The sequence below is a fragment of the Myotis yumanensis genome, unplaced genomic scaffold, assembly GCF_028538775.1.
Source record: "Myotis yumanensis isolate MYYU_CA2020_CCGP unplaced genomic scaffold, mMyoYum1.0.hap1 SCAF_4, whole genome shotgun sequence".
In the NCBI taxonomy this organism is placed as follows: domain Eukaryota; kingdom Metazoa; phylum Chordata; class Mammalia; order Chiroptera; family Vespertilionidae; genus Myotis; species Myotis yumanensis.
In genome coordinates, this window is record NW_027223755.1 from 64,751,379 (window position 1) to 64,772,667 (window position 21,289).

Sequence of the window (21,289 nt, forward strand, 5' to 3'; positions counted from 1 at the left end):
TATTGACAACTACTAAGTGATTTATTTCTAATATTTAGCAGTACCAATTTAGTAAACACTGAAAGCTCTGGTAATCAGAAAAGATTTTGTATTTAAGAGTAATTCCATGAAATTCTCTACTTCATATTATAGAATAACAAATTAGTACATGCACTATAGAACTGTGCTATTCAGTACAGGCCACTGGCCTCATGTGGATAAAGCACTTAAATGTGGCAAATCCACATTAGTAAAATACACACCAGATTTCAAGGCATTCATTTAAAAGAAGAATATAAAATAGCTTAATGATTTTTAATATTGATTGCACGTTGAAATGATAATATTTGGGATCTATTGAATTAAATGAACTATATTATTAAAATGAACCCCAGCTGTTTATTTTTTTAATATTGCTGCTAGAAAATTTAAAATGACATATGGCTTCACATTATTTTTCTATTCTACAGCAATGCTATAGAAACAGCAGACTCTTTAATCCCAACCCACATCCTTAAATTCTTATCATTATGGTACTTGAGATAACGTATTTCAATATATTAACACAAGGTTCCTGAGCTTAGATTCAAATACAACTCTACTCTTAAAAACAAAACAACATCCTATTCTATAATCTTTTTCATCATCTTCTGTATACTGGCAACTGTGCTAAACTTTGGTTAGTTATGAGTCTGCAAACAGGCGAAGGGGTCTTTTTGGGAGATGAACATGTTCTAAAATGATTGTGATGATGGCTGCACAACTGTAAATGTACTAAACAATCACTGGACTGTATGCCTACAACCGGCAAATTGTATAGCATGTAAATTCAATAAAGCTGTTTGTTTTTAAGTATACAGCTAGAGCCCAGTAGATCTGAAGTGCCATTTAGAAACTGCATATAAATTTTAGGTAATTCGAATATAAATTTTCAATCCCTATGACTCAATATTGCAATGAAAATTTTTCTATGAGTATCCGGTTACCTGCAGTTGGTCCACAGTAAGCAGTGGATTATATAATCACTCACCAGAGTTATCAGTGGAATAGGACAAAGGGAACATTAGAGTAACTGAGAATGGACAGTTCATTTGTGTTTAGGGGTTCCCAGATCAGGCAATCACAGCCCTTACATACAATATTGTTGCAAATCCTTTACCCAGTCTGGGTACCTTATAACTGAATATCTGTTGGTATTTCTCCATCTTAGACAGAATACTTAAATATAAGAAACTTCCTACTCTACACTAATAAAACCAAATAAAAAAATACATAAAGTCAAAACTAACATTTAATAAATTTCCGTGGGAAACTAAAAATTAAACTACTGATGTTTTTTTCCCTATTACAAGAAGAAAAAAAGTGGGAGAAAAATCCAGCAACGTAAAGTTCCAATTTAGAAAAAAATATTGATTAATAAATTTCAAGTGAAGAAAATAGGATCATTTACACATCGTTTCTGTCAGTTCTTGAAACAAATTATTTTCAATCTAAAACTTGTGAGATTTTCACCATGGATAATGTAGTACTACAACCTTTTATTTATTTATTTATTTTAACATCATTGCTAATAGCAAAAAAATAAAGACAAAAACCAGCTCAACTTTTTTCACTTTATCAAAATGGGTCTGAGGATCTAAGCTTTTACACTCAGGTAAACACAGTAAAGTAAAACACAGATCAAACCTTCATGCACCTGAACCACCATATGCTCTTGTGCTTTTTGTAGTCTATCTGGCGTGAATTTCCAGAGTTCACTTTACCGCATATTAACCACACACACAAAAAGGAAATAAAATGGTAATAATGCAGAAAGAACTCACACTGAACAGTGAAATGGATTTCAAGATGTGAGCATGTACACAAACAGATACATGCAAAAATTTGCCTGTATTAACCACACACACAAAAAGAATGGCCTGGACACATTGAGATGCCTCAAGTTCTTATTTTAGAAGTAAACTAGGTGGACAGTTCAAAAGCCAGAGTCATTTGGGATATTAAAATCATGTAGAATGCTCCTTTAAGGCAGCCATAGAATCAAGGGACCAATTATTATTATTCATTCTAGTTATAAAATGACTCTCTGAATGCATTTGTTATAGTTCCAGACAAAAGTTTCATCACAATTATGAATGTTTATGAAGTAGTAATATTTTATGAGTTGAGTGATACTTTTAAAACTGGAACATGTACAGAACATTCATTGAATTTGACCTTCTAGACTAGAGAGATGATTCCCTGTTGCTAAATACAGGATACCACCAGCCACTTCACAAAACTCAGACTACTGTTCAATCAATGGTGTATCCCCATCACATAGATGGCAGTTTTTGTACTGTTTCTTTCATGCATAAATGTTTTTAAGACTCCCAAAATAAATGCACATAAAAAACAATCATATTTTTAAAGATATTCACAAAATAATGCTATCTAGGTATCAAAATTGAAATGCTTTTGATTTGATGCTATAGTTACTATAATATCTCCCATTTATTTCTGATCTTTTCAATACTTAAAGCAGTGCAAGTCAGTTGATAATGAAGTTCATATTTATAAAATATAAAGAGCATTTTCTTTAGTCCAAGATATTGGCAAACTCATAGAGCATACCAAAACTAAAGCACTAATATTTAACTTTAAAAAAAATTAGAACTTTTACAAAATGTTCATAAAGCTCTAAAATAGATTATTTTAACCTAACGGCATGAAGCTTGTGCTCTCTCCAAATTCAAAGCAGCCAAAAAATTCATACTGAGGCACTATTCATTTTCTTAAGAGTTTGAGTCAAAGAATTGTTATCTACTTCAAGGTGGATTTCTGTCATGCTCTCCATTCGCAGACACACAGACTGCCATACCAAACAAGGTGCAAATAACTATTTAAGAAAACTACAATGCCCTCTCTTAGACAGCTATTTAATTTAGGAATAAAATAACACAAAAATATCTCAAATTTTTCTACAAGCTACACAGATGAGAGAAAAGGGTGATGATTTTTACAGGCCATGGAGCTGAAAGAAGGAGCTGATTCAGAGGGTCATAGTACTCCAAGTTTAAATGTCTTATGCCTTTCATAAGGCTTTTTGTAAATCACCATAGAAGTTGATTAAAGTGCTTGCCATGGCTGTATCTACTGCAGACTGAGGAATCATCCCACGCAGATCCGTCTGAATATAGCCTGTCAAAAGACTCTGGTTTGTATTGTCTTTAAGTGGAACACAAAACCAACCGCAGGGATGGTTATATCCACGAACAAATTCTGCTCTCTTCTCACTCCAGTCAAGGCTGATCCCTACAAGGCAATTTTAAAATAACACTATTAATAGGAGTGACTGACATAAGTCTAAAACTCTGGATATTTAAAATATTAGATTTCTTGTTTCAGTGTTTGTCTTGTTATCCCTGTAGATATAAATTCAGCCCCAAGAGGGACCATGGAAGAATGAAAAAGAATAATTACCAAGTAGATTTCTGACAGGGAGCTAAGACAGGTAATGCAGAAAACTCTAATCCCTTCAGAATGGATGGTATCATGTCATCTTGGGAACTCCTTGGAAACTAAGAATCTTGGATGTAGCATCCAGGCCTCAAGGTGCCAATAACAAACTTATGGACCCAGCCAGTATGGCTTAGTGGTAGAGCATCGACCTATCAACCAGAAGGTCACGGTTCGATTCCCAGTCTAGGCACAAGCCTGGGGTTGCAGACTTGATCTCCAGTAGGGGATATGCAGGAAGGAGCCTATCAATGATCCGCTCTCATAATTGATGTTTCTATCTCTCTTCCTCTCTAAAATCAATAAATTTTTTTTTTTTAAAAAAACCTATGGTACCACCACTCTCCACAGGCAGTCCGTATCCAACTTTGGTAGTAGCTGGTCAAAAATAAACAAATAGATGTTTAATACAACTGGCAACTCAAGTATGTACAGAAAACATATTAACTTACCTATAGATATATCTTAGGAAGCAGGAATCTTCTAATAGCACTATTTTTAATTTCAAAAGTAAAATTGTACACAACTCAGAAAAGGAGAACACCCTAACACATACCAAGTATATGTGTGTGTGTGTGTGTGTGTGTGTGACTAAGAAGGTATTTTTCATTTACTGGATCTCTTTCTTAGAGGCAGTCATGTTATCCATGTTTGTTAGCTGTGATCTGGAGCAGCGGCCGCCAACCTTTCGGAACTCACAGACCACCAGTGGTCTGTGGACCACCGGTTGGCGACCACTGATCTGGAGGATAGCATGTAACTGGAAACAAAAACTTGAATTTCAGAACCCTTCTTGATATTGTTATTTTAATCTCTAGGGTTCAGTATTTACAAAGCTTAGGTTTATAAAATAATTATGAAAACAAATCCAGCCTATAGATATATCTTGCATAGAAAAAAAATCCAGCCTAGAAAACTCAAATATTTAAAACAAATTGAAAGACAGTATACGGTTTTGAGATCATTACCACAAGATAAAAGCCCTCCATTATAGTCCACAGTGTAGGAGAAATCAACAAACTCTCTTGGGGAAATGATATTCCAAAGCTGACCAGCAGTAGTGTAACGCATCACACAGCAATTCTGAAGGACAAAAGGTAACAGGTGTTACTTCCTACTCTAAGGACACATACATAGAATCATATATCATCAGTTCATCCTTAGTAAAAAACTAATACTCATCTAAAATGTCTTATAATTAGTAGTAATAATTCTTACAGTGATTCTGACAGGTTTAGATTTCTATTCTAAATCTCACTGCTGCTATATATATACACATGAAGATATATAATAAAAATATAGATATTTCCTCATATCCAAATCTCTAATTCAATAGTCACTTTGTATCCTGTATGATATTCAACATGGAAGTAGGTGGTGTAACCCTTAGGTGTTTAAGATAAAATACACAAATACATTCACCAAAACACCACATGATTCAATAAAGACGTTCAGCCCAACTAGCATGGCTCAGTGGTTGAGCATCAATCAACCTATGAACCAGGAGGTCATGGTTCAATTCCTGGTCAAGGCACATGCCCTGGTTGCGGGCTCGATCCCCAGTATGGGGCATGCAGGAGGCAACTGATCAGTGATTCTTTCTCATCATTGATGTTTCTATTTCTTTCTCCCTCTCTCTTCCTTTCTGAAATCAATAAAAATATATTGAAAAATAAATTCAAACATGGTAAGAACTAAATTAATAAAAATAGAAAAAGACAGGAAGCCACTTTGTTTAGAGTGACATCTTTGGTCTTTGATTTTGGCTTCAACAGAAAACTTACATACAATTTACCTGGAAACTTGAATATAATAGTGGTGTTTTCAGAATCTTAGATTTCAGAAAATAAACTCAGTTCTTCTGAACTTCTGAAATCTTAGATAAGTAAACTTCTGAAATCTTAGATTTCAGAAAATAAGACTCATTAGGTAATATGAGAAAACTCAAGCTTTTTAAAAGGCAGCAAGGATTCCCCTGTGAGACCTCTGCCATGACTACTTATTCTCAAAGCAATGAATGCAAGTGTGTACACATGCTCACACCCACATGGGTACTCCCCCCCCCACCCCCCACACACACACGCGCGCGCTCTCTCTCTCTCCCTCTCTCTCACACACACACACACACACACACACACAATCTGAAGTAATGTTTCTAAACAAATACCTCTTCAAAGTTCTCCAAAATGTCCAATGAAGTCATTAAGCTGTCCCAATCCAAGCGACAGGGACCTGGGCGTATATGGTCCATTATATCATTAACAACACCATCTATAATACCTTGGGCTTTGAAACTGGAAAGAAAAAAAAAAGACAAATACTACTGGAATGAAAATTTCAGCATGCCCTCCTACGTAGTTTGGAACTAATTAAAGTAAACGTCAATGAAGATTAATTGATTGGTTGATTTTTTATTGTTAATCCTCACCCGAGGATATTTTTCCATGGATCTTTTGGAGAAAGAGAGAGGGAAAGACAGAGAGAAACATCGATGTGATAGAAATACATCGATTGGTTGCCTCCTGGATGCTCCCTGACCAGGGCCTGGGGCAGGGAAGAGCTTGCCACCAAGATATGTGCCCTTGACTGGAACTGAACCCGAGACCCTTTGGTCCGCAGGCCAATGCTCTATCCACTGAGCAAACCAGCTAGGGCAATGAATATTTATTAAAGGGAGTAAATCCCAACAACTTTTCTGATAAATTAAGTTCTATCAATTATTTTATCAGAATGTACTCTGTCCTCCAATCTAATAAGAAGTCTGAAGGCTATATTATATGTTATCACAAACACAGTACTGGTAAAGTACCGTCATGTTATGCCATTGCCAAAAAGTCTGCAGAACACTGTAATGTTGCCATTTATTTTGCATACTATTCTTTTCTCAGTTATACTCTGATATGTTATTAGTATAAACGTATTTTTATAGACTGGAAGAATATATATGCAATACATATAAACAGAGGTGTAATTATTATACAGGATATATAATTAGTTCCTATAAGTCAATAAAAAAAAGACAGACAGTTCAAAGAAAAGATGGGCAAAGGACATGATAAAATTGACCTTAAATGTCAACAAATTTAGAAAAGATGTTCAACTTCACTCATAATCAACTAAATACTAGTAAGATACCATCTCATGTGCCTCAGATTGGCAGAAATTATAAACTTAATAACAAGTATTAAGAATTGAGTGGAAGGGAATGAGAACTCTCAAACTGCTATCACCTCTTTAGAGAGCAATTTGACAATGGTCAGTGAAGTTGAATGAAGCACATCCCTAGACCCAGGTACATACCCCAAGAAAATCACACATGTGTAGGAGACATACTAAGAAGTTTACTGTAGCACTGTACTTTACAGGGAAGAACTGACAACAACCTACCCATATATAAAAGCTTAAGTGAACGGACGACCAGATGACCGGCTGGTAGCTATGACACACACTGACCACAAGGGGCAGACGCTCAACGCAGGAGCTGCCCCCAGGTGGTCAGTGCACTCCCAGTGGGAATGCTGCTCAGCTGATCAACAATGGGCGCCAGACACAGGGCTCATGGCTGGCAAGCACAGCTGTGGAGGAGCGAGTCCCTCCCGCAGATACTCCCCCTGCATGCTCCTTCCCCATCCAGACTGGGACCGGGATTGAGAATGACCAGACGTGAGCCCGCACCACTTCTCCGGCACCACACGAGGAGTGAGGATGTGATGATGAGTGGCAGCTGCGTGGTCATGGGTGCGCCGGTATCGCCCTAGGGCAGGCATGTGGAGACCACAGCAGAACGGCAGCAAGCCTACCTAGCCGCAGCGGCAGTGGCAGGTGCAGCAGGGCTGGGATGAACGGGAACTGCACAGGCTCCTCCCCAGCCGCCTGCCACTTCGCACACTACTTCATACTGTGCGAGACTGACAGTGGTTGAGGCAGTAAGCAATGACAAAGGACGGGCTGGAGCCCGATGAGCTGGCGGGTAAGGCTGGGCTGCGACAGCATGGAGGTCCACTGATTCCCTCAGGCTAGGCCGAGGGACCCTACTGGTGCACAAATCCATGTACCAGGCCTCTAGTCTATATATATAAAAGCCTATAGTGACCGAATAGGTCAACCAGTTTCTATGATGCACACTGACCACCAAGGGGGCAGACGCTCAACGCAAGAACTGCCCCTTGGTGGTCAGTGCGCTCCCACAGCAGGAGTGCCACTCAGCCATAAGCCAGGCTCATGACTGGCTAGCGCAGCTGCAGCAGCATGAGCCTCTCCTGCCCCATTGGCGGCAGGCACAGCGGGACCAGGATGAGCAGGAGCGCTCCTCCCTGGCTGCCTGCTGTTTCATGCCCTGCTATATCCCTCAGGGGATGTTGGACTGCCAGTTTCAGCCCAATCCCCGGCCTGGTCTGCAGGGATCAGGCCGAAACCATCAGTCCGACATCACCCGAGGGGTCCTGGATTGTGAGAGGGCGCAGGCCAGGCTGAGAGACCCCACCGGTGCACGAATCCGTGAACCAGGCCTCTAGTAAAGTTATAAGTAGGAAATCTGCAAACAGATAAACACATTGTGGTATATATACACTGGGTGGCCAGATTATTATGACCACCTGACGTTTGTAGGCAAATTAGCTATAATTTTGCACTGAAGTTGCTAGAGGGCCAGACCATTATAAACAGGGAAGCAGGTTGTTTACCACGACAACAGAAGTGATTTCTTCTGAAGATATGGGTAAACAAAGCGATTTAACAGACTTTGAACATGGGATATATTTGAATGTGAGTGGCCAGATTATTATGACCACCCCATCAGTACTTCGTTGGGCCACCTTTTGCCTTCTATATTGTGGTGATTCTTCTTGGCATTGACTCCAGGAGATGCTGAAAGGTGATGCGAGGAATCTGACACCATGCCTGAGGAATAGCACTGTCCAGTTCTGTGAGATTTGATGGTTGTGGAACCAGCTGCCTGATGGCTCTTTTAACTTCGTCCCACAAATGCTCAATTGGATTGAGATCTGGTGATTGTGGGGGCCATCTAAGCAAGGTAAAAGTCTCCCTCATGTTCTTGAAACAACTCCTGCACAATACGAGCACCGTGGCATGGCACGTTGTCTTGTATGAAGAAGCCATCTCCACTGGGATATACCATCAACATGATAGGATGAACTTGATCAGCAACGATACGTAGGTATGTTGTGCTATTCAGACGTTGTTCCACACGAATTAAAGGGCCCAAATCATGCCAGGAAAACATGCCCCAAAGCATAACACTGCCCCCACCAGCTTGAAGGGTTGTACTCAAGCATGCTTTCATGCTGTTTCCCCCAAATTCTCACTCTGCCATCTGAATGATGCAACTGGAAATGTGATTCATCGGACCACATGACTTTTTTCCAAGGCTCAATTGTCCAATCCTTGTGTTACTGTGGGAATTAGAGACGTTTTATCTTGGTAACTGCAGAGAGCAAAGGTGTTCGAACAGGCCTTTGGCTTCCATATCCCATACGATGCAGTGTACGGCTAATTTGCCTACAAACGTAAGGTGGTCATAATAATCTGGCCACTCACGTTCAAATATATCCCACGTTCAAAGGCTGTTAAATCACATCGTTTACCCATATCTTCAGAAAAAAATCACTTCTACTGTCATGGTAAACCTGCTTCCCTATTTATAATGGTCTGGCCCTCTAGCAACTTCAGTGTGAAATTATAGCTAATTAGCCTACAAACATCAGGTGGTCATAATAATCTGGCCACTCAGTGTGTGTGTGTGTGTGTGTGTGTGTGTGTGTGTGTGTGTGTGTATATATATATAGAGAGAGAGAGAGAGAGAGAGAGAGAGAGACACAGAGAGACTGACTGACTAGAGGCCCGGTGCACAAAAATTTGCGCACTCCGGTGGTCCCTAAGCCCAGCCTGCGTCCTCTCGCAGTCCAGGAGCCCTCAGGGGATGTCCGACTGATAGCTTAGGCCCGCTCCCCTCAGTGCTCCTGTGGAGGCGGAAGAGGTTTCTGGGCTTCTGGCTGAGCAGCGCTCCCCCTGTGGGAGTGTACTGACTACCAGGGGACATCTCTTGCATTGAGCATCTGCCCCAGTGGTCAGGGCACGTCATAGTGACCAGTTGTTCTGCCGTTCGTTCAATTTGTATTAGCCTTTTATTATATAGGATGCTAAGAAATTAAGATCTTATCAGTCATTTCACATCATTATTTATGATCCCCTCACCATCAACTCAGTACAGAAGGGTTATGGAAATAGGCTTTGACTTCATAAGGTAACTTGCTTCTCAGAAAATGTAAATCTTAGAAGCAGAGGCCTAATTGTATTGACAATGATCATTTAGTGATCATTAATGTTTCTGTGTGTGTATGTATAAAACATTCAGCAATGTCTTAACAGCTACATAAAACTGCTAGAATTTACGTACAGATATCCATTAAATTCTTCTGAAGGTTTTCTCCAAATCGTGACATCTCTCTAGAAAAATAAAAATAGTAATTGGTGATAACTATATAAGTGGAACCTTGGATATAAAACTGACAATTTCATATGTCTAAAGCAGTCTTTGCATTAAAACTTAAGTAAATATTCAGAGATGCATAAAAGTTATTTATACCATCAAATGATCCACATTTGACTTTTTTCTCTATCCTAAAATCCTTCACATTTTATTTAAATTATAGACCTCCAAGAAAGATTTTTCAGTAGTTTAATGTGACCCAAATACTGTAAAGATTCAGTGATAGCACTATCTCACTGGCCATTTATTATTTTCCTTATTCCAATCTTGTCTACTGACACATTTAGACTAAGACATTAAGAATGCTAAATATTTCATTCTGAACTCACTCATATCTTTTAAAATATTAAACAATTCACATCTGTTCTGACAGTGCTACCTTGAATTAATCCCTACAATTTTTTACTGGTAATTACCCAAGAAATTCTGAATATCAGCATAGCTAAAGCACTTAACTGGAAGAGTCCTGGATTCTAGGATTGGCTCTGTCAACACTCAGCCATATGATAATTTGGGCAAGTCATGTTGCTAAAAACACTAACTGGCCACTCTCACAGGCTTGTTGAAATATCTGAAACTATTCCAAACTACCAATTACTATACTTCCTTAAATTGACAATGATACATTTTTTGTTGACTTAAGAGGCCATTCTTTAGGCTCTTGTTGCCCAAGTCTATTCTCATGTCCAATATCTGAAGAATTACTGAAAGCGGTACAGGATTACTAAGTTTGTTCCTTTATGACCTGCTAAACCACCCACTTTTCCTTTATCAGGAAAATTATCTATCTTGCACATCCATTTGCAGTATGGTCCACATTTTCCCATACTATTCTGAAAGCTATTAACCAATTCGTTAGAAGATACACCCCAATTAAACAAATTTACCGTTTTCTTTGCAACACGCCACTTATCTTCTTCAATGCTATGGTACTGGATGAGAGTGTTTTTAAGTTTAGTTGCAAAAGCAGCAGCATCGGGCAGGCCTTCCATTTTTTATTTTTTCCCTGTTACAAAGACCAAAATCAGCATCAGCAAACACCACAATTTGATGCAGTAGGGCAGGGGGTTTCAAGTGTGGCTTCATAATAGAATATCTCCTGGGGAGCTATAAAAAAGACCTATACCTGGATCCTACCCCAAGTCAACTAGTCAGAATATCTGAAAGTAAGACCTGGGCATATAGATGTTTTTCCTAAATATTTCTAAAGTAAGTAACACATAGTTAGGGACGAGAATAATTTTAAGTTATTAAAAACTCATATAAAAATTAAAATACAATCCTATTTTTCCTTCCTAATAGAATTCAATGAAAAGGAATAAAATTCTAAAATTCCAGATCACTTAAAAAAAATTGCTATTTCCAAAATACAAAAATAATACACAAGTCATAGCTCTTTAAAAACTTCCTTAGATTTTAGCCACTGAACATTTTTTAATTTTACTATCCAACAGATTTAGGACTCATTCTAGCAAACAAATGAGAACCAGAACTGAAAACCTCTTCTAAAGACAGGGCTACACAACTCCAAACAATTTCACATTTTTTAAATGCTCCACTGTTTTTAATATTGCACTGCATTTGATGAAGTGTTACAGGATTCAATTAGTTGACAGTGTAAGGAAGAAGGTCCTATGAAGACTTTTAGAACCACTAGTAAGTACAGCGTCAACAAATGGTTCATAATTTTAAGGAAACAATTTTAACTATATAAAATAGAAAAAGTACTATATCATTAATAATCCCAAAGACAAGGTACTATTCACCATTATTTTTAAAAGGAAATTATGACTATTATTAAAAGATAACAAACTTAATATAAGGAATTCTGTAATGTGATGGTTTTAAAACACTACTGCAAATTCTTTGACACACCTCCCATGAAAAGATGGAGTCTAGGACTCCCAGGCTCTCTTAGGAAAGTCCATGCCGGTTCTGCAGGTTTCTTTTAGGATGATAGCTTTGGGAGCCTTTGAGCAACAAGCAAGCATGAAAAAAATCTGGCTATCCTGCAGCCGACATGTGGAAAGCCAGAGGAAGAGGGAGACACCAACCATTCCCAGATCCAGAAGCTTAATGCCTAATGGGCATCTCTTTCTTCCCTCAAACTGCCTTAGCCTTCCCATCTTAAGAATTTGCTACAAAAGGATAACTGAGCCAGCTGTGCAAAGTCCAAAACCTTGAAACCATATGAGATTCCTATCCACACCCTTCATCCCATTTACCTACAATGTTCTTGTCCTACCAGCTGTCTTTCTGTTTCTCAAATAGGCCAAGCTTGTCACGGACTTTGGGCTTTGGACTTGCTATTTCTCTGCCTGGATTGCTAGATCCCAAATTTGAGCATGACCAAAAACAACCTATAATGACAATTTTTCAATGTGAACCTCTGTCCTTAATACAGTCTTCTATTAAGTCACTACTATAGTCTTCTTTTATTTTCTTCATAGTGTTTATCATGATCTGAAATTAAATTGTTCACTTATTGGTATACTGTTTTCTACTCTTTGACCATGACATCCCCAACTAAGAGCAGGGGCCCTTGTCTGCCTTATTCACCACCATATCCCCACTAATGAGAACACTGCCTGGAACACATCAGGCACCTAAGTGTGTTCGTTTCAAAACAAGAATTATTTGGTCTTAGTGTTGTCTTGCCGGGAGCCGGTCCATCCTTGCTGCTTGACACAGTCGCTGCAGAGAAGAAACGTCTGCACAGCATATGTTTCAAGGGACCTGGCGTATATAGCATACTGTTCTTAATATGTTTGCTCCCCTTAGCGCTATGTGTTTTAACCAAGGTCACCTCTCCGAGAAAGGTTGTTTCCCCAGGTAGGGATTTTTCACTGAAGTTAGGGAGGGAATAAAACCCCTTAACTAAGTGCCAGGCGGGTAGTTAATCACTTTAACTAAGAACAATCACACTTAAGCTACATAATCTTTACTCCCTGGAATGGAGATAAGAAACACCCTAACCTTTGGAATAGAAGTTGATAGGATTAAAACCAACTGGTATAAATACAGATGTAATAAGTCAACAGAACACAGAACCTAGAGAGAGAACCTAGGGAGAGAACATGGCAAAAGATCCTGGGCAGAACCTGGCTACAGAACTTGGCTGGAGAACCTAGACAGAACATGGCAAGAGAACCTGACTAGAACCTGGTGACTGAACCTGGCTGGAGAACCTGGACAGAACCTGGCTGGAGAACCTAGCAAGAGAACATGGACACAGCACCTGGCTGGAGATCCTAACCAGAACTTGGCTAGAGATCCTGGCTAGGCTGCTGATCAACTGAACGCTGTCTCCATGTCATTCCTTCTTCGCCGACTCCGTCCTCACCTTTGGGGACCCCTGGACCCGCTGGGGTTGGACCCCAGCATTGTCTCCTTTTGGTTCCGTGGTACTCTCCAGGAAAAGCCTAATGGAGAAAAGGTTTTGGGGGAAAAGCTGCCCATTTACAGACCCATCAAGCCAAGAGAAGATTTAAATGAAATATCAAGCCTCTATGGAAATAAGGCTTCAATTCTCAACTACAGATGCATGCATTAGAATCACCTTTGTTGTATTTTGTAGTAGTTGCTGCTATTGACAAAGACTCTCCTCCTTAGTTCCTCTGAGTCAGATGTTTGACGAGGCCTAGCTCTTGAGCTTATCCTTAACCCCCTTGATTGTTTTAGCAAATATCCTGTTAAATCAGTTTAGTGAAAATTCCCCACCCTCAAAAATTCCTCATTCCACCCTCATTCCACCACTCTGGCCTGCTGGGGTCCAATCCCTGCGGGTCCAGGGGTCCCCAAAGGTGTGGGCGGAGTCGGCAAAGAAGGAATGACACGAAGACAGCCTTCAGTTGATCAGCAGCCTAGTTAGGACCTATAGCCAGGATCTCCAGCCAAAGTTCTGGTCGGAGTTCTGGTTAGGAACTGATGAGGATCTGATGTTTATTGTCTTGTTACATCCGTATTTATACCAGCCGATTTTAATCCTGTCAATTTCTATTACAAAGGTTAGGGCGTTTCTTATCTCCATTCCAGGGAGTAAAGATTATGTAGCTTAACTACCCGCCTGACACTTAATTAAGGGGTTGTATCCCCTCCCTAACCTCAGGGAAAGATCCCCACCTGGGGAAACAACCTTTCTCGGAGAGGTGACCTTGGTTAAAACACATGGCGCTAAAGAGAGCAAACATATTAAGAACAGTATGCTACATATGCCAGGTCCATTGAAACATATGCTGTGCAGATGTTTCTTTCCTGCAGCGACTGTGTCAAGCAGCAAGGATGGACCGGCTTCCGGCACTGGCCTGCCTTCAGCAAGAAGCCTATCAAGTTAATTTAGCCAGAATCTCTCTTACCTCTAATGTTTCCCCTTAGTAATTTTCCCTCCGGTGATATCTTCCCTATTCCTTGGCTATAAACTCCCACTTATCCTTGTTGCATTCAGAAGGAAGTGCAGTTCTTTACTGAGGTTTCTTTTTTCCCATTGCAATAGTTCTTAAATAAGATTTGCTTTTACCACTTTAACTTCTGCCTCCCTCAAGTTTTGACACTGTTTTTAAATGTTAGCTTTCAGGGCCCACTGCTAGTCAGTGTGATTCAGTAGGTCTGTTCTGGGATAGGCTCCAGAAATCCAGGTCCTTTAAAAAGCCTTACTGATCATTCTGTTATCCAGCCAGGACTGAAAACCATTGATGGAAAAACTAAAGGTGAGAGAAATAAATCAATGTTGCAGTCAATATTTAAAGAGTGCAACACAGAGCATACAAGCCATTAAAAACGATGAACACTAAAATGATATAGAGCAGTAGGGGAGGAAAAAAACTTTTTCTCTACCCTCTTAAGGTTTTGTCTCAGAATGTGCGAATTAAACTGACAAAAGACAGGTTAACAGGAGAAAAGGTACACAAATCTTATTTGATGTTAACATTTTAATTTTAGGCTCAGAGGCCTTCATAAAAAAGAAGTGTAGTGAAGACTGGGGAGGGGCACGGGCTAGGTGGAGGGGGGTAATGAAGGAACATCTGTAATACTGTGAACAATAAAAAAAAGAAAGAAACATGAAACAATGCAATGCATGATCCTGTTTGGGATCTTGGACCAGAATGAAAATTGTTATGAAGGACATTATTGGGACAAGTAGCAAGATTTGAAATAAAAAACTATAGGTTAGAGAAAGCAACACCGCAAAAGGTTAACAGTAAATCTGGTAGAAAGATAAGCAAGACTTCTTTGCACTATTCCGGCAACTTTTCTATAAGTTTGAAATAATTTCTAACTAAAAATAAAAATTTAATAATAAGTTTTTTTTAAAGAATCCTAACACTTTAGAAAAACCAATCTCATGAGGCAATCACTAAAATATTTTATTTACCCCAAAGTTTAATCAATACAGCAAGAAAAAAAAAAAAAGTGGAGACCCAAAGTAGTAGTTAGACCTGGGCTTATACAGCATTTTAATAAAGGGTGTTAAATTTTGGAGAAGTGACAAGATGAGGAAAAGGGATTGGGCTTCTAGGGGTGATAAATTATGGGAAGTAATTATATGGAAGAAAACAATAGAAGATAGGGTTATTTTAGTAAAGTTTGTGCAGACCATCTCGATGCCAACTTTCTGTCTCCAGTGATGAGCTGTCCTCCTCCTGATGTAGGAGAGGGGACAGAGAAAACCCTCACAAAGGGAAATGTTTGTCCTACTTTTAGGCAGATAGTGGGAGGAAAAAGAGTTCTTTTTTCATTTGCTGCTGATTAATTGCCTTCAGCTCAAAATAATCCTTATCCCAAGTGGTATATTTTGGGGTGGCATATCACAGAAACATGGGAAGGTATATAGAGAAAATTCAAAAATAGAAAATTTAGGATCTATGTAAGTGGTGCCAAATATATAACAAGTACAGGTCCTACCCGCAGACTAAAAGTGAATGAGCTCATTCAAAAAGTCTGCCAGTCAGGAATATATCCCATTTCCACTCAAGAGACTGCCAACTTGATAGCTACTACAATGATCTCATTCAAGATCGTTTATGTTATAAACAAGCATAAGTTCTTAGAGAAGACTTGCAAAAGAAATTTCATTTATCTATTACAAGGATCATTATAATTAAAACAATGTTATTTAAACCCAAAGTCACCTGGCAGGTTCCTGTGGTTGGCAGATAATTTTTAAAAAATATGTGATAGAAATCAAAGATGAAATGAAAAGCTATTATTGTAAACAACGTTATCTCTGTGCAAATCCAGCACACAAAATGTAAGCAATAAAAACTACCTATAAAGATGAGAATCTTTAGTAATCATTCACTCCTACTGCTGATCAGTATGAAGTCCAAACTCCTTAATATGGCTTATGGGCTCCTTGATGCACTGGCCAAGCTTCACTACATAATTTCTACTCTTCTTTCCTGGATTCTCCTGAAAATTAAGGTAGTTCCCCCTCCCAAGTTTTCCCATAGCAACTCTGTAATGTAATTATTTGCTTATCATCTTCTCCCATTTAACTGTAAATCTTTCGGGGCAAGAAATGTGAAGTCTAGCATGCTGTAGGGACACAGTGAATAAAACAAAAACAAAAATGGTGAGCTACTAGCCTGACTTATGGAAAACCTCAAGATATCTAAGGCAGTCCATTTATACTAATCATCCTTGAGCTTTTGAATGAATAAAACGTCCATTAATGTAATGAAACAACAATTTCTCAAAGAGGCCTACTATTTTATTTACCAAGCATCTAGTGTATACCAGGTCTTAGAATGACAGAGATGAATATAATCTAGTTTTTGCTTTCAAAATTGATTTATTCCACCCTTCAAGTAAACTTTTTTTTTAACTGCAATGATAAAAACTAAAACATTAAAGATCATTAATGACTCACTGTAAGGGTAGTGGAGTAGGAGATAGGAAGGGAAGAGAACAAACTACATAAAGTTGGAAAGCTCTCTTTTAGCCAATGAACTATTTAACCAGGCAGCTAATTCTTGCATTAATTTTTGTTCACCAAGATTAAGTCCAAAAGGGAATAACGGTTACTGTCTAAACCAGTGGTTCTCAACCTTCTGGCCCTTTAAATACAGTTCCTCATGTATTTGTGACCCAACCATAAAATTATTTTTGTTGCTACTTCATAACTGTAATGTTGCTACTGTTATGAATCGTAATGTAAATATCTGATATGCAGGATGGTCTTAGGCGACCCCTGTGAAAGGGTGGTTCGACCGCCAAAGGGGTCGCGACCCATAGGTTGAGAACCGCTGGAACCATCCGTGGGTGGGCAGGCATGACAGAGGATCTCTAGAAATATATTCCAAGACCAAAAAGGGGCAGTATTGGGGTTACCAAAGTCTTGTCGTTCTCCTAATACAGTGGTCAGCAAACTCATTAGTCAACAGCCAAATATCAACAGTACAATGATTGAAATTTCTTTTGAGAGCCAAATTTTTTAAACTTAAACTATATAGGTAGATACATTGTTATTAACTTAATTAGGGTACTCCTAAGGCTTAGGAAGAGCCACACTCAAGGGGCCAAAGAGCCGCATGTGGCTCACAAGCTGCAGTTTGCTGACCACGGTCCTAATATAACAGGGTATCCATGCTAATTTAATGGAAAGCATACCATATGCCCTCCTGCAATCTCCACCTGTGGAGAATGTCAGGAAATGTTTTAAATACCATTTTGAACTCCCTCTTATTAATTCTTTTATTCCCTTTCTTGACCTTTTATCAAGAAACTCTCCAACTCTACCACTTACATTTCAGAGAGAACAGGTACCAGTTAACTTTATCAGAATCTAAGAGCTCCATATATAAGATTATATGCTCTTGACAGTTTTATTACACAGTGCTGGGTAATGTCTATTTTCATGTTTTACTTACTTTAACCTTTTTGTTCATGTTTTCTATGTCCATATTTTTGAAGTGATCACTGGTATAGATAGTGGGTGTCATCAGAGTGGGCAGCTTTCCCCAGTTAAAATTTTTCTATAAGCACCATAGTCATTGATAAAATACAACCCCAATTTTTGTCAAATGTATGTCCAGAGAAATGGCCACAGGTTTTATTTTTTTTTGTTTTTTTTTAAACATACTTCACTGATTTTCTACAGAGAGGAAGGGAGAGGGACAGAGAGCTAGAAACATCGATGAGAGAGAAACACCGATCAGCCGCCTCCTGCACACTCCCCACTGGGGATGTGCTCGCAATCAAGGCACATGCCCCCGACCGGAATCGAACCCGGGACCCCCCAGTCTCCAGGCCAACGCCCTATCCAGTGAGCCAAACCAGCTAGGGCCACAGGTTGTATTTTATATAACATAATAAAACCCTAATAAAAAGTGAATGCCATAAAAATCTGTTTCTATTTATATAGTAAAATTAAGTCACAATTCATTTTTTAAAGAAGCTCATATAGAAACCGACCTTCCATTAACCAATAGATATGAGTTTTATTTATGTGAATAGCTTCAAATTAACATACCATAGATTTTCCCCTAAGATGTGGTGCAAACCAACACCTTGTAAATTAAATTGTATTTACCTAACATAAAAATTTCAGCACATGCATGATTTCCAATCAATCTTGAATTGGCAATTTAGCTTTTCTAACTCAGTCAACTATGGAGTTTCTCATTTTTGAGAGTTGGCTGTAGCATTTGCAACAGGAAAGCCTATTCTGCAATGTGACTAATGTTCCTGTTTTAGTGCTCACTTTGACTGATTTTAGCACAAGCTTTACAACAATGTTGGGACTTTTTACAACACTTAAGGCAATAATTCTAATATCACAACTTTAAGTTTATGTTCAAGCTCCTACTGCTCTAATCCTTTATTTAAAATAATAAAGCTAACATTTTAAAATCATTTACTGTGTGATCAACTTTTGGGCCACTTTAAATCGTATTTTTTCATTTACTCTTCATGAAGAACCTTAAGAGCCAACCCTATAATTATTCCTAATTTACAGAAAGGGAACAGAGAGCAATAGGGAAATCAGGTCACTTGACCAAGACCAGAGAGCTAGTAAGCGATGGAGCCAGAATTCCAACCCAGGGCTTCTGCCTTCAGAGGCTAAAGATCTATTCCGTAAAACGCTGAAAGCTAATCACTGACTAGAAGAGACTTTAGATTAAAAATATGACTATGCACTAGTAAAAAAGAATCTCTTATCCATTGAGACAGCATGGAGGGACCTGGAGAGTACCATGCTAAGGGAAATAAGTCAGTCAGAGAGAGACAAGTATCACATGATCTCACTCATATGTGGAACCTAAGTGACAAACTGATGAACTTAGTGGATCCAGAGACATGGAAGCATGGGACAGAGTGCAGAATCTGAGGGAAGGCAGGGGAGGGTGGGTGGGAAGTAATCAACCAAGAACCCTGTATGCATATATGCATGGCCCATAGCCACAGACACTGGGGTGGTGAGGGCCTGGGGCGGGGGCAGGTTGGAGGGGGGTCAATGGGGGAAAAGGAGGACATGTGTCATACTTTCAACAATAAAGAATCATTTTTAAGTGTGTATGTGTATATATACATATATATATATATACATATATATATATATGACATCATATTGATTTTGTCATATTTTGTTCTGGTTTCTGAACCCAAAATAGCTCAGGTGATCCTTTTTCTTTAAATATCTTTTTATTGATTTCAGAGAGGAAGAGAGAGAGAGAGAAACCTCAATGATGAGAGAGAATCATGGATCGGCTGCCTCCTGCACGCCCCCCACTGGGGATGGAGCCACCAACCCGGGCATGTGCCGTTGACCAGAGCAGAACCAGAGACCGACACTCTAGCCACCGGGCCAAACCAGCTAGGGCTCAGGTGATCCTTCCTAATGGTGAATTAAGGGTAACAGTAATAAGGCGAATTCATTGAGGAGCTCCATGAGCTTATCCACTTCGCACCGAACTTGGAAGACACCTCCAGGATGCACTGGAAAAAGCGGTCTTTTATCCTCATCATCTTAGTCAATGCTTATTGTGAGAGGATGGATCCTGGGCTGTCTGTCCTTCTACCAAAAACCAGGCAGCACGGTGCCCCGCACAGAACGTGACCTCGGGACTCTTCACCGCGGCCCGAGAAGGGAGGTTACTACCGCCCCTTCCCCACTGAACAAATGAAGAAACGGAGGCCTCGTCGGTGCCCAAACCCTGAAGCCGGCGAGCAGTGTGGACAGACGGGGGGCAAGCCCCGGGTTACTTCTGGATCGCCCTCGCTCCTCCCTGGGACTCAGTGTTCTCACCTGTGAGCGCTACACCCTCCGGGAGGCCAAGGTGCGCCATCTCCGCCCTCCACGGCCGCCTCCCCCCACCCCACTCCACGCAAAAGCTCCAGGAAAAGGCACCGGGCTGGGCGCCCAGGACGCCCTCCGGTCGCCCTCCCTGCCTCCCTCGGAGCCGCCTCGGGGCCCCCGCGCCCCCGCGACCCCGCGCCCCCACCCAAGGCTACCTGAGCAGAAGCGAGGAGCGAGGGCCACGCAGCCGGGAAGCGCCAGGCCAGGAACCGACTCACCGCTCTCGGAAACACGGACGCTTTCAGCTCCCCAAGCTTCCCCGCCCATCGGGGCAGCGGGCGACGGCAGCCAATGGGCGTCAAGCCAGTGCAGGTCTCAGCCAATGAGAAGGCACCAAGCTGCACAGGGGAAGGCGGGCCGAACGTCTAGCCACGCCCGCGGCTCGAACCCGGTGCCCCGAGGGCTAGTCGCTGAAGTTGGCCCGAGCAACGTGTGTTTGCTTGGATTGGCTGGCGTGGCAGCGTGCGGAGTGCTGATTGGTCCCCGGGAGATGGAATGATTCCGCGTGGGTGGGAGGTGGCGGGAACCGGCCAGGGTTCCTTGGTTCCGAAGTTTCCTCGGCGTTTGTCTCGGGCTGGGTGTCCCACGGCCGATTCCCGCTGGGAGAAACACACACACACACACAGGGAGTGCATGGTGACAGTAAGGGGTTAGGCTGGCTTGATCTCCTCGACTATTCAGATGTCGTGTCACACAGCTGCACTACCCCCCAGGACCGAAGGCAAAGTACAGCAGGCGCCTGGGCTGAGGGTGACGCGCCCCTCTGCCCCCACTTCTCCGGCCTTAGAGTTGAGGACGCATATAAACAAAGTCATTGCCACAGGGCGAATCTGTGTTCTCAGATAAGTGAATTTAGAGGACAAACAACCTTGAAATTAGAGAAGAGGTGTGGCAGGTGGCTTTAGCAGCCTCATAAAGTGTTCTGGTTTTCATCTCTTTGAAGGTAACATTTTTTAAAAAAAATTTCAAGTCATTTTATTTATTTATTTTTAAGCAAGTTTACTTTT

General features: G+C 40.4%; 1 protein-coding gene across 1 annotated transcript; it reads right to left on the minus strand.

Annotated features, from left to right (window-relative positions):
- Positions 1 to 1,578: 1,578 nt before the first annotated feature.
- STARD4 (StAR related lipid transfer domain containing 4) lies at positions 1,579 to 20,535 on the minus strand. Its single transcript, XM_070412439.1, has 6 exons — positions 20,438 to 20,535; positions 10,873 to 10,991; positions 9,893 to 9,942; positions 5,645 to 5,771; positions 4,446 to 4,560; positions 1,579 to 3,273 (listed from the first exon to the last, which is right to left on the minus strand). The coding sequence occupies exons 2-6, from the start codon at positions 10,975 to 10,977 to the stop codon at positions 3,053 to 3,055; spliced, it is 618 nt and encodes a 205-aa protein (XP_070268540.1). The 5' UTR covers positions 10,978 to 10,991; positions 20,438 to 20,535; the 3' UTR covers positions 1,579 to 3,052.
- Between the last annotated feature and the right edge of the window lie 754 nt (positions 20,536 to 21,289).

Excerpts from the sequence above, each read along its gene's own strand:
- STARD4 (XM_070412439.1), bottom strand. The coding sequence starts at position 10,977 with ATGGAAGGCCTGCCCGATGCTGCTGCTTTTGCAACTAAACTTAAAAAC. Across the intron at positions 9,943-10,872 it reads GGCGTGTTGCAAAGAAAACG|AGAGATGTCACGATTTGGAG; the intron begins GTAAATTTGTTT and ends TTATTTTTCTAG. Across the intron at positions 3,274-4,445 it reads TGGAGGGCTTTTATCTTGTG|GGATCAGCCTTGACTGGAGT; the intron begins GTAATGATCTCA and ends ATTGCCTTGTAG.